The 15,893-nt window shown below is 43.7% G+C and overlaps 1 protein-coding gene across 3 annotated transcripts in view; it reads right to left on the bottom strand.

The window, feature by feature from the left end:
- The window catches only part of TGFBR3 (transforming growth factor beta receptor 3), a 232,004-nt gene that overhangs the window by 51,010 nt on the left and 165,101 nt on the right, over nt 1-15,893 (bottom strand). For all 3 annotated transcript variants that reach the window (XM_036755202.1, XM_036755203.1, XM_036755204.1), the window contains exon 6: nt 721-889. In XM_036755202.1, coding sequence (XP_036611097.1) covers nt 721-889 — 169 coding nt within the window. The remainder of the gene's footprint in view (nt 1-720; nt 890-15,893) is intronic.

Below are 15,893 nucleotides of genomic sequence, written 5' to 3'. Positions count from 1 at the left end.
TTTCTTGAAAGACAGGTCATAGTGCCAATGTAGGTAAAGGAATATAGAGGCAGGGTGATGATGAAGAAGGGCATAGGGGATGAGTATGGTATGATCTCAAATTATTTAAGAAGCATTTATTAAGCACCTACTGCATGTAAGGAACCCCTCCATGATTCAGGGATATGAAGAAAAAAAGAAATAGCTTCTGCCCCTGAGGATTTTATATTCTCCTAGAGCAGAGGTGTTTAATGTTGTGTGTGTGTGTGTGTGTGTGTGTGTGTGTGTGTGTGTGTGTGTGTGTATGTGACCGATCCCCCTTTGAGGAGTCTGGTGAAACCCACAAAACCCTTCTCCAAATCATGTTTTTAAATGCATAAAATAAAATATTGAGGATTAAAAAGGAAACAAATTCTACTATAGTTATCAAAATTATTTTCATTAAAATTTTTTTAAAGCAACCCAAGTTCATGGATACCAGGTTTGGAAACATCTAAGCTATGGACACAACACGTACACTGTTAAGCCAGTACAAGGTAATTTGGGCTGAAGGAGGATCTTTGGGATAGGGAGATGCAGAAAGGTCTCATAGAGGAGGTGGTACCCAGTCTGAGACTTTAAGGTGCTTGGAATCCCAAGATGATGAGAATGTGAAGACCAGGCAAACATGGAAACACAAAAGACGCCCAGCAAATTTATCTGGAAATTTTAAAAAAGAAAAGGAACAGTTCAGTCGCTTACCTGTAGGGATTTGAGTTGGGTGTGATTAATTCTATGATGTGTACTTCCTGGCCGTGAGGCAGGCTGGACATTATACATCCCTCAGCCATCTTTGGCTGAAGATAGCCCGCAAGATAATTGAGGGACAGAAAATTCTTCTCAATGTTGCAAGTGGGAGGAAAAACTTGATCTGAAATGAAAGTGAAGAAAAGTCAGGCACGTATCACTCTACTGCATCCAAAACCTGCAGATGAGGCCTTCAAAGGGATGGGTCACTATTTTTTGGTTTCAGGGTATTTTTTTCTAGGCAAGGAAAAAATGGGCTGGTAAATATTTCTAGCAGGTCAAAGGATTCTCAGATAATAATAGGTAAAATACTGAAGTGTCTGACCACAAAAGTAAATGGAGGTGGAGTATGGGCAGCTAGGTGGTACCACAGCACTCATCTTTGAGAGTTCAAATCTGGCCTCAGACACTTACTAGCTGTGTGACCCTGGGCAAGTCACTTAATCCTGTTTACCTCTATAAAATGAACTGGAGAAGGAAGTAGCAAACCATTCCAATATCTTTGCCAAGAAAATCCCAAATGGGGTCACGAAGAGTTAGACATGTCTGAAAAATTACTGAGCCACAAGAACGAAGGAAGGCCTTGTTCACCCATTGATGGAATTGACTTTGGAAAGGACGTTGGACTGGGAGTCGGAGGAGATGGGTTCTAATTCCAACTTTACAAATTAGTCAGTCAGTAAATATTTATTAAATGCCTACTATGTGTTAGGCACTACCTTTATGACTTGAAGCAAATTGATCTTCTCTGGGCCCCGATTTCCTCAGTCATAAAATGAGGTCCTTTCCAGCCCTAAAATGATGATCCCAAAACTAACTTCAAGAAAAACCCCACGCCTTAATGAAACCCTGCTCTGACAAACCCTAATGTCAAGAAACGTCAGGCTACAGGGTTTCCATGTTCTCTTCACAAAGCCTTGATCTAGACAAGTAGGACTGCCCCAATCCTTCATCTAGAGGGGAAAAAAGTACATGGTATACAGTGTTTGAAAATTTCACTGAAAAGGCTGAAGATGCGTCCGTGCCATCTTGGTGGTTATGATTTCCATTCATCTGATTAAAATGTTCGAACAGAAATTGAAAGTAGCCGTTGAAAGAAGGGAGCTAGCTAGGAGTGGGCATCCAGGAAGTTCTAGATACAGCAAGCTTTGGTCAGAAAGGGCAATTAATCAGAGTCCTAATTAAAGACACCGAGGCCCCTCTCACACTGAAAGACAGAGAAATACTTAAGGGAAACCAGAATTGGAGTCTGCAGGCCTCACTCAAGCTGTGAAGACTCAGGCCTGAATCCCAAATTTAAGCAAATTCTTTCATTCTGCAGTTATTCTATTTCTAGGTAATGAAGTATGCAGAGCACAGAGCTCCATGGTGACTCAAGGCCCCTGTAACACACAGGCATGACTGGACCAGTCTGGGAGGCCCTCCTTTCAAACCCATAAAAAAATGGCCCTTGGGGCTCCTTACTCAGAATTCTTCTATAAGAAGATTCCCTCCCTGCAACGGACATAGAGTCGTTACAGCTCAGGGAGTCTGAGACAGCCCCACCCCATCACCATCACAGCCTCAACCAACATCTGTTCTAATCCCTGCCAGATGAGCTGTGATCCTGCCAAGGCCTCCCAGGGGATCACAAGATGGAAAACCATACTGGGATGGCACATGCTGGAATAAAATTAACATGTGCACGGAGCCTCATACACATGTGCATTTACATGAGATGGGTGCAGCCCTGCCTGGATGCAAGAGGGTGAATGTGGTACAGTAGAAAAAGACCCAGATCTAAGGTCAGAGGACCTGGGTTCAAATCCAGGGCCTGCCACTGACTTGAGGACATTGGGCAAATCTCTTCATTTCTCTAGGACTCAGTTACCTCACGTGTAAAATGAGGAACCTTCCATTTCTAATGACACCTGTTCATCCAGAGGTCCTAAAGATTATTGACTTTGGGATAGAAAGGGAGAGATCTATGACAACAACCAATAAAAAACAACATTCCTTCAACTGAAAAAAAATGTAGTTAGCTGGGCTGTTGACCGCTTGTGTGTTACAACATCGGACATCATGGTGCCAGCGCTAATCCGTGCCACCTTTAGCTTGAAAACAATGCTAAGTATGAGGACTTTAAACATTCATAAAATCTCATTATCCCTTGTATCTTCCATGCCCTGCAGCGAGAAAGCACCAGGCATAGGTCTGAGATGTGAGTCTGAATTCCAGCTCTGCCTGTAACTAGCTCTGGGCCCCTCGGGTGGCTCAGACCACTGCTCACAGCCCTGGTTTCTTCATTTGTAAGATGCGGGGGTTGGATGGGACGTCTCTAAAGTCTCGGTCGGTTCTAGCAATATACGAAAAAAGCCAGCTGTGAATCACCCCGTGACTTTTGGAACCACTCTCTGTGGGACAGGGTGGAAGGGGTGGGGGAGGTGGGGGGGTGGCTCAGAGTAGAGAAGACTGGGGACAGTATTTGAAGGATTGTCATTTGGTGGAGGGACCCCAGAGGCAGAAGCAGAAACAACTGGTAGATGTTGCCAAAAGGTGAATTGAGGCTGTAGGCCAGGAAACGCTCCCTTAACAATGAGGATTGTTCTATGGACCGTCTCACCAGAGGGCTTCAAGCCAAGGCTGGGTAACCGTCTGCTGCATTTATTTTATTTTATTTTATTTTATTGTATTTATTTTATTTTATTTTATTTTATTTTATGTTGGAGGCAATGGGGTAAAGTAATTTGCCCAGGGTTACATAGCTAATAAGTGTCTGAGGCTGGATTTGAACTCAGGTCCTCCTAACTCCAGGCCAGTACTCAATCCACCACACCATCTTGCTACCTCTGCTGCATGTCTTTTATAGAAGATTCTATTTCAGCTATGGATTAGGCAGAGACAGCTAGGTGGTGCAAGCAGATCGAGTGCTGGACCTGGGGTCAGGGAGATCTAAGTTTGAACCCTACCTCAGAGACTGACCAGCTGTGGGACCCTGGGCAAGTCATTTAACCCATTTGCCTCAGTTTCATCACCTGTAAAAGCAGAGATAATACGGATACCCACCTCCCAGGGTCATCGTGAGGATCAGATGAGGTGGTATTTGTAATGGGCTTTGCAAACCTCACTGCACTATACAAATGCTAGTCATTACTGTCATTATTATGTTTGCTATTATGATATGTACTGTGGATTGGGCTTGGAATCAGGAACACTCATCCTCCTGAGTTCAAATCCAGCCTCAGACACTTACTAGCAGTATGACCCTGGGTAAGTCACTTCGCCCTGTCTGCCTCAGTTTCCTCATCGAAGGAAATGGCAAACCCCTCTGGTGTCTTTGCCAAGAAAACCCCAGATGGGGTCACGGGGAGTTGGATGGGACTGCAAATGACTGAACATCAACATTATCATAGGCTATGTCCTCTCTAGCAGAATATAAGCCCCTTGAGGACAGGGAGTGTTTAATTTGGGGATTCACATCTCCAGTGCCGAGCAAACAGAAGGCTCTGGGTAAATAGTTGTTGAATTTAAATGAATATACATGTCTGTTGCAGGATTAAAATGATGAGTTTCACAAATAAAATTTTGTCACCCCCCCCAAATTATTCAACCTCCTCAGACCTATTCCTAATTTTTTCCCTCTTTGCTAGAAGTACACTACACACACACACACACACACACACACACACACACACACACACACACGCATGCACGCACGCACACACGCACACACGCACGCAAGCACTATAGCTGTCAAAATAATTTACAGCTCTCTAAAACTGAATGAGATGTGGGCAATCCAGAGTGAGCCAGCCAGTACTACGTGCAGGGCACTGTGCTATCCATTGAGATCCAAGGAAATTATGATAAAATCTGCTGCTTTACAGAAATTGGGGCTTTTATCCCCTGCCTGGGGGATCTTGGGCTTTTTTTTTTTCCATTGCTAGTGGTATTTTTTTGGTAACTGAGCCCTGTCCGCATCACTTCTGCCCAGATTTCTCATATCTCTACTTTCTACTAAAGGCTTCCCGCCAGCTCCTTCCTGCTGCCTGGATGGCCTGTTACAAAGCAGGGCATAAATGGACCTGGGGTGACTTTCCTGGATTCGGCGTTACATTTTGATGTTCCCAATATCACATTCGGAGGAGGTTTTTGTTCCTTTTATTTCAGGGGACTGTGGCTTTCTGGTGGCTTCCCTGCTACCAGCATCATTTACTTTAGCACTGCTACCTGGAGTATCCCTCATTTAATCCCCCCCGCTTTTTAAATAAAGGAATTAGAGGTCTTACGTAAGCCATGTAAGGAACAGCTCGAAGGAGGTTCCCCGGATGGGCTTGCACACACAGGCAGGCAGGTGTAGGTCCAAAAGATGCAGCCCACACCCAACCGCTGCTCAGGAGCCCGAGGGAGAAGAAAAGGGCTCTCTGTGGTTTTCTGGACTATCCCATGGGAGCATTTTCTCTTGCCTCCTCAGTGAGAGCTTCCAATACTCCTAAAATCTCTTGTGGAAAGCGCCCCATCCCTGGTCCCTTTCTCCATCTTCTCATCTCACCTCTCATCAGGACATGGTGTCCTAGCCCACCACATTGGTTGAGCTAATTTTAAAATCTCTGTTGGAATCAAGAGACTAAGCACCATTATCTTAATTCTATCAATAAATCAACAATTATTAAGTGAATGCAATTCTACTCCCAAGGATCTTACATCCTACTAAGGAAGAATACCATGATAAGGATCAGTAGGCCTGGGTATCATCCAAATAATTCTCCTCATCGGATGGGCAGCTAGATGGCCCAGTGGATGGAGCTCTGTGGGGCCTGGAGTCAAGAAGACTCCTCTTCCTGAGTTCAACTCCAGCCTCAGACACTTACTAGCTGTGTGACCCTGGACAAGTCACTTCACCCTGTTTGCCTCGGTTTCTTCATCTGTAAAATGAGCTGGAGAAGGAAATGGGCAAACCACTCTAGTATCTTTGCCAAGAAAATCCCACATGGGGTCACGAAGAGTCGGAAACAACTGAAATGACTGAACGATAACTATCTGATACCCTCTGAGTTAGATTTTCTAGGCAATCAGTTTACTCCTTAATTTATTTTTAAGTTTACTCCTTAATTTTTACTGTTTACTCCCTAACGTACAATTAAGGCGCTTTTATTTGTAAAGTGCTTTGCAAACATAAACAGAGACGACTCCCTGTAGTTCCCTTGACATGGCACAAAAACCGATGGAGTGCACAAATTGTCCATTGGTTATCTCTCTCTCTCAACACAAGACATCCCTGATCTCTTTTCTGGTCATAGTTCTTTTGGATGAATTAATAATAGTGATGATGACACTGATAAGATTGTGGCTGCTGCTGCCGACAGGCAGCACACACAGAGTACTTTTAATGTTGGCAAAGCACACTAAAAACACGATTTCATTTTGGCCTCACAACAACCCTGGGACATCGGTGATATTATCATCTTCACTTTACAAACTAGAAAACTGAGGCAGACAGGGATTAAGTGACTTGCCCACAGTCACCCAGCTAGGCAAGTGTCTGAGGTAAGATACGAACCCAGGTCTGCCTGAGCCCAAATCTGGCATCCAATCTGCCTCTCCACATCGCTTGCACAATTTTTGGATGGTGATTTCTTTAACAAGATAACCTAGGGGCCTGAAAAAAAATAACTGACTCCCCAACAGTAGAAGCCACATTTTTACAACAATCCTTCCCCAATTAATAATAATTTATAGAGCTAGCATTTATAGAGAGCTTTAAGTTTTACCAAGTACTTATATTAGCTCATTATTATCCACATTTTACAGATGGGGAAACTGAGACAGAGGGAGGGATAATGACTTGCCCAGGGGCACTTAGCTAGGGATATGTGAGGTTAGATTCAAATTCAGGCCTTCCAATGACTCCAAGTCCTAGGCTCTATCACTGGACCACCTACCAATGGGCTTCATAGATTATTTACTAAAATGTACCACAAGGATTCTTACAATCCTCAGTTTTCCCTTGTGTAGAGATTAAGTGACACACAGCTAGAGGTAAGATCTGAACCCAGGTCTCCTGGATTACAAGCCTTAATTCCATCTCCTATATCATACTTCTTTTCAAACACAGACATTAAATATTATTTTTATTATGACTACGTATGTGGCTCAGGAATTGGGACTGCCAAATGTCAGTTCCTTATTAGGGGTCCCTAATAGGAGCGATGAGTTTTCTTTCATCCTTGGCTTCCCAACACTCAGCACTTACGGCCTTAATTTACAGTTACCTGAAATCAAGCGGTCAACAGCTAGATAAATGCCAAATGCCTCCTTTGGCACTGGCCTGGCTCATATCTCTTTGCCAGGCAGAGCTATCAGCTCCTTAGGTTTCCAGGAAAGCCAGCTTAGTTATTCACAGCCGGGACCATATCAGTCCCAAGATACCGGTGTTTGTGCCTGTGTACCGGTGGCTGTACTTTAGAGCCCAGTCTTGGTTGGCCTGGAGTACACAAGCTGTATCTTCCAGGTGGGGGGAGGGGGAGTGGTCACCAAGCAGACAACTTCTGCTTTGTTCAGACCTCAACTGGGGCATGATGTACACTTCTGGTGGCCACGTTTAAGAAAGATAAAACTAAGTCCATAGTGTCCGGAGAAAAGCCACCGGCATGGCGAAGGGCCTGGAGTTCATGAAACATGGGGATCAGTTAGGAAAAATCATAACAGTCATACTAGAAATATTAGGATTAATATTAATAATTAATTATAATTAGTATAATATAAACATATTTATATATTGTGTATAATATATAAATAATATATAGAGTATGTAATATGTAAATAACATAATCTAGAGAGAATATATAAATAATACATAGATAAGATATCTACGCATGCATATATATATTATATATATCTATGTATATGTGTGTGTATATGGAGGGAGGGAGGAAGGGGGGGGAGAAAGAAAGAGAGAGAGAGAGAGACAGAGACAGAGAGAGACAGAGACAGAGAGAGAGAGAAAACTTGAAGGTTTACAAATCATTTTACAAATATTATCATATTTGATCTTCTCAACCACCCTGAGAAGTAGGTGCTATCATGATCCTCACTTGACAGATTAGGACACTGAGGCAGAGGGCAGTTAACTGACTTGCCCAGGGTCACAAGCCAGTAAGTAAGGCCAGATTTGAACTCAGGCCTTCTTGACTCTAGGTCCAACCCTCTAGCTACTGAGCCAAGGGGTTGCCTCACTATCTGAGTACTTGAAGGGTTACATATGGAAGAGGGATTGGACTGTCTGGGTTGGCCTCAGAGGGTAGAAGTAGGAATAATGAGGGAGATTTTGCAAACAGGAAGGTTTCAGATCAATGCATGAAAACTCTCACTAATAATCTGATGTATGTAAAAACAGAAAGAGACCCTCCCATCCCATTACTGAGGGTCTTCAGGCGAAGGCTAGGTGACCAGCCACTGGCTGTTGTTCTTCCCCGTTGTGCTCCAGTGTATACATGTTTATGCATATATGTGTGTTCTTCCCTCTGGCAGGCTGGTGAAGCCTGAGGACCCCTTCTCAGAACCCTGGGTTGTTGCCTGCCTTCACAATTGCAGGAAATGCATATTTTCAGAGAGTGATGATCAAAAATAAAGGCATATCTCCCCTTCCCCATCCAAGCACCCATGCCTTCTGAAATCTACCCCTGGGGAGGTCTGTGGAGCCTGGCTTACGAACCCTTGATGTGGAGGAAATAACCATTCTGGAACAGCTTTTAGAATTCTGTTCTGGGGCCATCGATCTCTTACCGAAAGGGACCCTGCTTTTGCACTGATCCCTGTAGGGCTCATCTGCACCAATGACCTAGATTCTTTCTTTTTTTTGGTGGGGGGGAAGTTGATTGAATTAAATTAATTTCATTTTTTTAAATTTTATTTTTAATTTATGGAATAAAGCATTTTCATAACATAGGACGATAAAAAGATTATTGTACGCGAAACTGCAAATCTACTGTGTATAACTTGCTATTCCTTTCAGATATACAACAAAATGATCATGTACATTTTTCTTTTTTATCTTCCCTCCCCCACCACCCTAGAGATGGCTACCATTAGACACAAATAGGTGTGTATATATATGTATATATGTGTGTATATATGTATGTGTGTGCATGCATGTATGTGTATATGTATACATATATGCCCATATGTATGCACACACATATGTAGGCATCTATCTCTATATATGTACATATACACATCTATATCCATATATACACACATATACATATATACGTATACATACACATATATACAAGCATGCACACACACATATTGGTATATATACACACATATATACATATACATATAGACACACATATACCAATATATACACGCATACATATATACACATTTTTATGCATATGCAAAATTATTCTGCACGTGCTTCTACTTATCAGTTCTAAGAAGCTGTTTTAACACCACTGATGCTGATGCTTTAGTTCTGGGGCCATTCGTGCACCAAGGAGAATGGGCTGATGGGGTGCGGTGTGTGTTTCTTTTTCTGAATGACCCTCCTCTTGGCTGGCACTGAAAGTGACAGTCGATGCCAAGCAGAAAAGAAAAAGCAAATAGGAATCCCTGGTTAGCAGACTGGGGTGAAACCAGTCACGTGTCTTTTAGGACAAGGGCTGGCAAGAGGCTTCAGGCCATTAAATAATATTATGTTAGAGATGGACAAGGCTGGGGTCAAGTTCGAACCTTGCATTTTACAGATTGGGAAACCGAGGCTCAAAAAGTTCATTGAACAGAGGACATAGCGCTGAAAGGGACCTTGGAAATCATCCATCCAACCCACTCTCCTCAAGTTTACAAATGAAGAAACTAAAGTGACTTGTCCAACTACCAGGCAGGTGGGAAAAAACCCAACAATATAATAAAGAGAAGTGGGCTGGGAGTCGAGTTTTAATTCTTTCTCTGACATTTGCCAGTTGTGCACCTCAGGAGATTGATTTGCCATCTCTGAGACTCAGTTTCTTCTACTGTAAAATGTGGACAAAAATAGTCCTGCAAGCACCAAGTTCACAGCTATCGTGAGGCTATTTTGAGGCTCGAATGAGATAATGAATATAGAAAGTACTCAGTCCGTGTGTAAACAGCACATAAATGATAGCTGTTATTCTTAGAACCATGCATCCCGTCTAATACGCTTTATACTAATGCCAAACACTCTGAGAAATTACTGGTTGAAGGTCACGGGACAATTGAGTTGCCAAGCCGGGCATGGACCCCCGGTCTCCTGACTCCCAATAGATTTAGGACTTACCACCACCTGGTACCATGCTTTAAGGGACGAAACAGGCCATGCTATAAATCATAAGGACAGAAGAGCACAGAGATGGAAGGAACCTGAAAAGTCACGGGGCCCAATCCCCTCATTTTACAGATAAGGAAACTGAGACCCAGAAAGCTGAAGCACCTGCCCAGGGTCGCACAACTAATGACTGTCTGAGTCAAGGTTCAAAGGAAGACTCTGAGGTGGGGACGTGGCGGCCGAATCTCTCCTGGCAAAGACCGTGGCTCTGACTCCCTCTGTGACTCACACATGCTGGCTGCCAAAGATAGGCGACACTTTGTAACTTGTAACAGCGCGTTGCTCCTAGAGTTCTAGGTAACTTCTGCATACCTAGAACTACCTAGGAACTTGGTAGAACAAAAGAGGGCAGGAAGGTAAACAGGGGAAAACCCCTAGACTAAGAAAGCGAACTAGAAGCCAACTTCTCCTTCCTTGTTCTTTTTCCTGGACTCACCCATGGCCTTGGCCACTTAATTATTTCATTTTAAATTACTTGATTTCTGACTTTTATTCGGGGAAGAGAAAGGGGTAGGGCAGACCTGTGATTTCACTGGTGTTGGGAATTTCCAACTGGAAATCTCCCTCTATCTATGCTGAGGGGCATCTGCTGGAGCACTGGGAGGTTGCTTTGCCCGGCTTTGCACTTCCATTGTATGTGGCATACCACCGGGATAGAGAGCTGGATGGAGTCAGGAAGATCCGAGTTTGAATCCTGCCTCAGATACTTACTAGCTGTGGGACCCTTTACTAGTGACTTAACCACTCCTGGCCTCAGTTTCTTCATTTGTAAAAAATGGATAATAATAGCCCCTACTTCAGAAGGTTGTTGTATGGGTCAAACGTGATAAATAATCAATTGAAATCCCAACTCAGAAACTTACTAGCTGTATGAACTTAGGCAAGTCGCTCAACTTGTTCACCCCAGTTTCCTCGACTGAAAAAGGGGGATGATGATAGGGCCTGCCTCCCAGGAGACAATATTTGTAAAGCACTTAGCACATACCTAGGAGGAACCATACTAATGCTCATCATTATTATCACCAATATCATTTAAAGTGCTTTGAAAACTTAAAAGCTAGGTAGAGAAGAGACAAAACTGGGGCAGCTCCTATGCTCCTGTTTCTCCGCCCACCAGGGAGGACACATTTCAAGTTCTTAGTTAATCCCACTTATGGAGACAAATGACCCATCCGTGTGTGCTTTAAGCCTTAGGCTTTCCAGAGGGGACACATTCTACAAACCCTCCAGAGGATTAAGGCTCGGATTTTCATTTTCTGTCCAAGGGATCTGACTCCTCCACCCCCTTTATCAGCTTCCTGCTTCCAGGTGACTTCAATGACCCACATCTACCTGTCTGATCCAGCCCTGGTCTGAAATCCCACATCTCAATAAATTCTACTCTGCCAGGCATCCAGCTTTTATGTGTACTTGGAGCTATATTTTACTACTGTCCCTTTATCTCTATTGCATTTTTATGTAGCCCAAAGCTACCCTCCCCCTACAAAAAAAAAAAGACTGGCGGTCCGGTGCTGTGTGAACAATGCTGGCTCCATCTAGGCACCCCAGCATGGATCCTGGCCCAGCAAGAGGCACCTGGCCACAAAGGACCTATGCCGGTCTACTTACACACTCCCCTGGCTGCAGGGCAACATCTGTCCCAATCTTTTATTATTTCCAGGGAGCTATTCTTGGCTCTAATTATACCCTATCCTAACTTGACCAAAAATATGATGAAAGAGGTTATTAGAACAATAGACTTTCATAATTAAGTCATGGGTTATTTCTATCCCTCTCCCAAGTAAGGAGATTGAAACAGGCAATCTCTTATCAAGGCAAAACACCGGCTCTTTCTCCAATAATGTAACTGTCCATGAAACAAACACGGCTAATATCAAAAGACTTGAAGGTTTTTCTGCAGTTGTAAATATTTAACTGAAATCTTGCTGTCACATAAAATCACAAGGCACCTTTGATTTCAAGTTTAATGGCATTACAGTGTCCAGCAAGCTTTAATGCTGATCGGGCCATTGTTCCTACTGTCCTTCCAAAGCCATCACTAGCAATGTTATACCAGGGCAAGTGTCAGAAAACTACCATCAGATCAAAGTCTCTGGGGCAGTGTAAGATGACTGCCGGAGAGGCGTGGTAGGGGTGAAGGTATAGGTGAGCAGGGCAAGGGCAGCTGGGAAGAGTTCACCTGGGGCAATCTGGTAGCTATTTTAATTTGTTATTCTTATTAATCATTTGCAAAGTCCAGTTCTTTCTAAGGTACTAAAGTATGCCCTCAAATTTCAGGGCCCTGGGTCAATGCTCTGATTGCCCCAACCTAGTTATGCCTCTGTTCCCACTTTCTCTCTTCTCCTACCCTCTATAATCTTGATGTATCAATTATCTCCTTTTTTCTTGTTATTGCCAAAGGTGTGATAATAAGGGTTTGAATCATAGGGTGGAGGCAGGCAAAAGGATAGGAAAGGGATGACAAGAAATGATTAAAAAAAAAGCAGAAGCGAGTCAACATGTACATGATGACCAAGGAACCTTCAGAGCTGCTGTCAATGCAGTGACGACTTCAGAAGAAAGACCATGAAGTTTGCTTCCAGTCTCTGGGCAGAGATGCCATAGCACTATAGTTTAGATCTGGAAAAGACCTTAAACTGCCCCATGCTAAGATGAAGAAACTGAGTGAGATACAGAGAGGGTGAGTGAGTTACCCAGTGGTACACAGAGTAACTGCCTGAGACAGGATTTGAACCCAGGTCTTCATGCCACCAATCCACTCTGCCATGCTGCTAAGACACACATCCTAAGACAAGCCCAATGAATTGACTGATTTTCTTGACTGTACTTATTTATTAAAAAGAAAGGCTTGTCTTTGGGGGGAAGAGGAAGTAACAGATGAAAAAAGAATAAAAGAACACCAATAAAATATTTGAAAAAATATTTTAAATAATTGAAAAATATTTTTAAATAATTGAAAGATGTTAAATTTCAGTTAGAGCTTCGTGACAATAAATATTCTCCTCAACCAAGTTCACGGACTCCCTGAAATTGATCCACAGACCTTGCAGACCCCAGTTTAAAAACCAGCATAGTGGCCGGCACATAGTAGGCACTTTAAAATGTTTTACTGAATTGGATCGAACCGAACGAATGAAAGAAAGCATTTGTCAAGCATCAATTATGTATGAAGCATTGAATGGAAAAAGCATTTCTTAATCATCCGTCATGTGCCAGCCACTGGACTAAGCACTAAGGACAGAAATAAAAATAAGCAAAATAGTCCCCGTTCTCAAAAAGCTTACATTCTAATCAATTGTGGCAGATAATACGTAAAGGTGGCTCAAAGCCCTTCCTCAGTCTGGATGCCGTCTAGCTATCTTAGTCTGCAACTGTGATGCCCCCAACTGAACACTACAGATGCGGCTTGACTGTGGCAGAATACGGTGGGACCATCATTTCATTCAACCAATCAGCAAACATTTATTAAGCACCTACTATGTGCCAGGTACCATGATAAGCACTTGCTCATTCCTAGAAACTATGCCCCTCTTAATGTAGCCCAAGATCCCAACAGGAGTTGTTGGGGTTTTTTTTGGCTGATTTTTGGCTGATTCATATGCTGACTAAGCTTGCAGTCCACTAAAACCTCCAGATCTTCCTTCAAAACGACCATTAATAAGTGCTCACTAAATTCTCTTTCATGCAGTCAGTCATCTAAACATGCCCCTTGCTTCTCACACTTGTGAAAAATGATTTCTTGTATCCAAACATAAGACTTTACATTTGTCTCTATTTTTGAATTCACCTTATTAATAAATTCGGCCCAATCCCCTTACCCCATCAGAGGATGCACCACACAGCACAGTGGCTAGAGCTCTGGGCCTGGAGCCAGGAAGAGCTGGGTTCAAATCCCTCCTTAAACTCTTCTTAGCTGTATGATCCCAGACAATTCATATAACCTCTGTCTGCCTGAGTTCTCCCAACTGGGAAATTTCTCACCTGGCTGTTCACCTGGGCTTTACCAGCATCTCCAGAAACTCATCTTCCTACAATATCAAATCAGCACTGAAATTCATAGCTTCTCCAGTACCCCTGCCCCTTGGGCCAGGGGTGGAGTTTGACTGAGGGCCGCCCTTGAGGACCTAGAGGGTCACATGCGGCCTTGAGGGCCACAGGTTCCACACCCTCCCTTGGGCCCTTCCCTTTTTCTGAAAATTGGGAAATTTGCCTTTGTCCAATCATCTTCCGTGATCCACCAAAGACACCAGTACAGTACAGTCAAAGACAAAGACAATACGGAGCTGCCAGCACTTTCCAGAGCAGAAGATGGGATTCATCTGGGCCAGGTGGCTTGAGCTCATCAACGGAAGCTGGTGCTCTCAGTACCTGCACTGGGCACCAACTCCCGACTCACCATTTCTGTTGTTTACAACGCAACCAAGGAAACAGAAGGAAGAAGAATGAAAGAAGCCTTGGCTCTCTGTTACCATTATGTCCCATCCATCCCAAGCAATGCACTTGATTGCTCTCCTTCTCCCAAGCTAACCACCAACGCCAGTCAGTCTTTTACGTCATCCTCAACTTCCCTCACCCACCTCGGCTCATTCTCAGCCTCGGAATCCCTGGCTCTCCTTGTGTAGAACTGCGGTGCCCCCATCTTCTATACGTTCTCTCTGTCCCACCCTGTACGTTTCTTGGTTGTTGAGTTCCCTGGGCACCTACACTGGTTCCTTCAGACAAATCTCATTTTTCCTCCCCATCGGAATTGTTCCCATTCGCATCTTCACAATTTCGCTCCCGAACATCTCCCACCCTGTCCTATGCCTGGGATACTCCCCTTCCTCACCTCTAATTCCCGGAGTCAAGTTTCCCTGGCTTCCTTCAGGTCTGGGGGAATGTAAAACCTCCCAAAAAAGCCTTTGCCTCAGTACCTCCCCCCCTGGAGCCTTCCCTAATGTATGTTTGTACATCTCGGTTGTACGTAGCAGCTTGAGTACGGTCTCCCTCCTTAGACAGTGATCTCCTTGAGAGTAGGGACTGTCATTTGCCATTCTTTTCATCCCCGGGGCTTAGCACAGTGCTGGCACATAGTAGGCATTTAATAAATTCTTGCCGACTGGATGACTTCTTCTGAAACATTTTATTCCGTAGGATATTTCCTCATGAACTTTTTGAAATATGCTTTCCCAAAATCTAGGATGCATGCCAGCCTATGAGAGACAGAGACAGATAGACAGATTTGTGGGATGGGGATGGGGCAGGGCAAAGAGGGAGAGACAGAAGAGACAGAGACAAAGATAGAGACAGGGAGGGAGAGAGGGAGATAGAGATAAAGAAAGATAAAGACAGAGAGAGGGAGAAAGGGGGAGAAAGAGAAAATGAGGGAGAGAGAATGAGAGAGAGAGAGGGAGAGAAAGAGAGAGAGAGAGAGAGAGAGAGGGAGAGAGAGGGTGTGAGAGAGAGAGAGAGAGAGGGAGAGAGAGAGAGAATATGAGGACTATGTCTTACATTGCCTGTGTCAGCCTTGAAGAAATTTTTGAGCAGCCCATAAATTCCCCATTCTCGCTTTCCCCCAGCCATGCACACTTAGCGATACAGAAAGAATTCTGGATGCACCCGATGGCAACAGGAAAGAAAAAAATTAAGCTGAAGAAACAGTGTTTTAGGGAATACATGGTGGAATATTTTCAATTCCAGTTTAGATTCTTGCTTCCCTCAGCCCTGGTGTCCTTTCAGCCCTGTCTAATTTACTTGAGCCTGATCATCTAGGTGGGAAGGTCTGGACAACTACGACGATCCTGCCACAATGTGGCTCAGC

The sequence above is a fragment of the Trichosurus vulpecula genome, chromosome 4 (assembly GCF_011100635.1).
Source record: "Trichosurus vulpecula isolate mTriVul1 chromosome 4, mTriVul1.pri, whole genome shotgun sequence".
NCBI lineage: Eukaryota > Metazoa > Chordata > Mammalia > Diprotodontia > Phalangeridae > Trichosurus > Trichosurus vulpecula.
The sequence above is the reverse complement of the archived record's forward strand: the minus strand, read 5'-3'. Positions and strand labels throughout refer to the sequence as shown.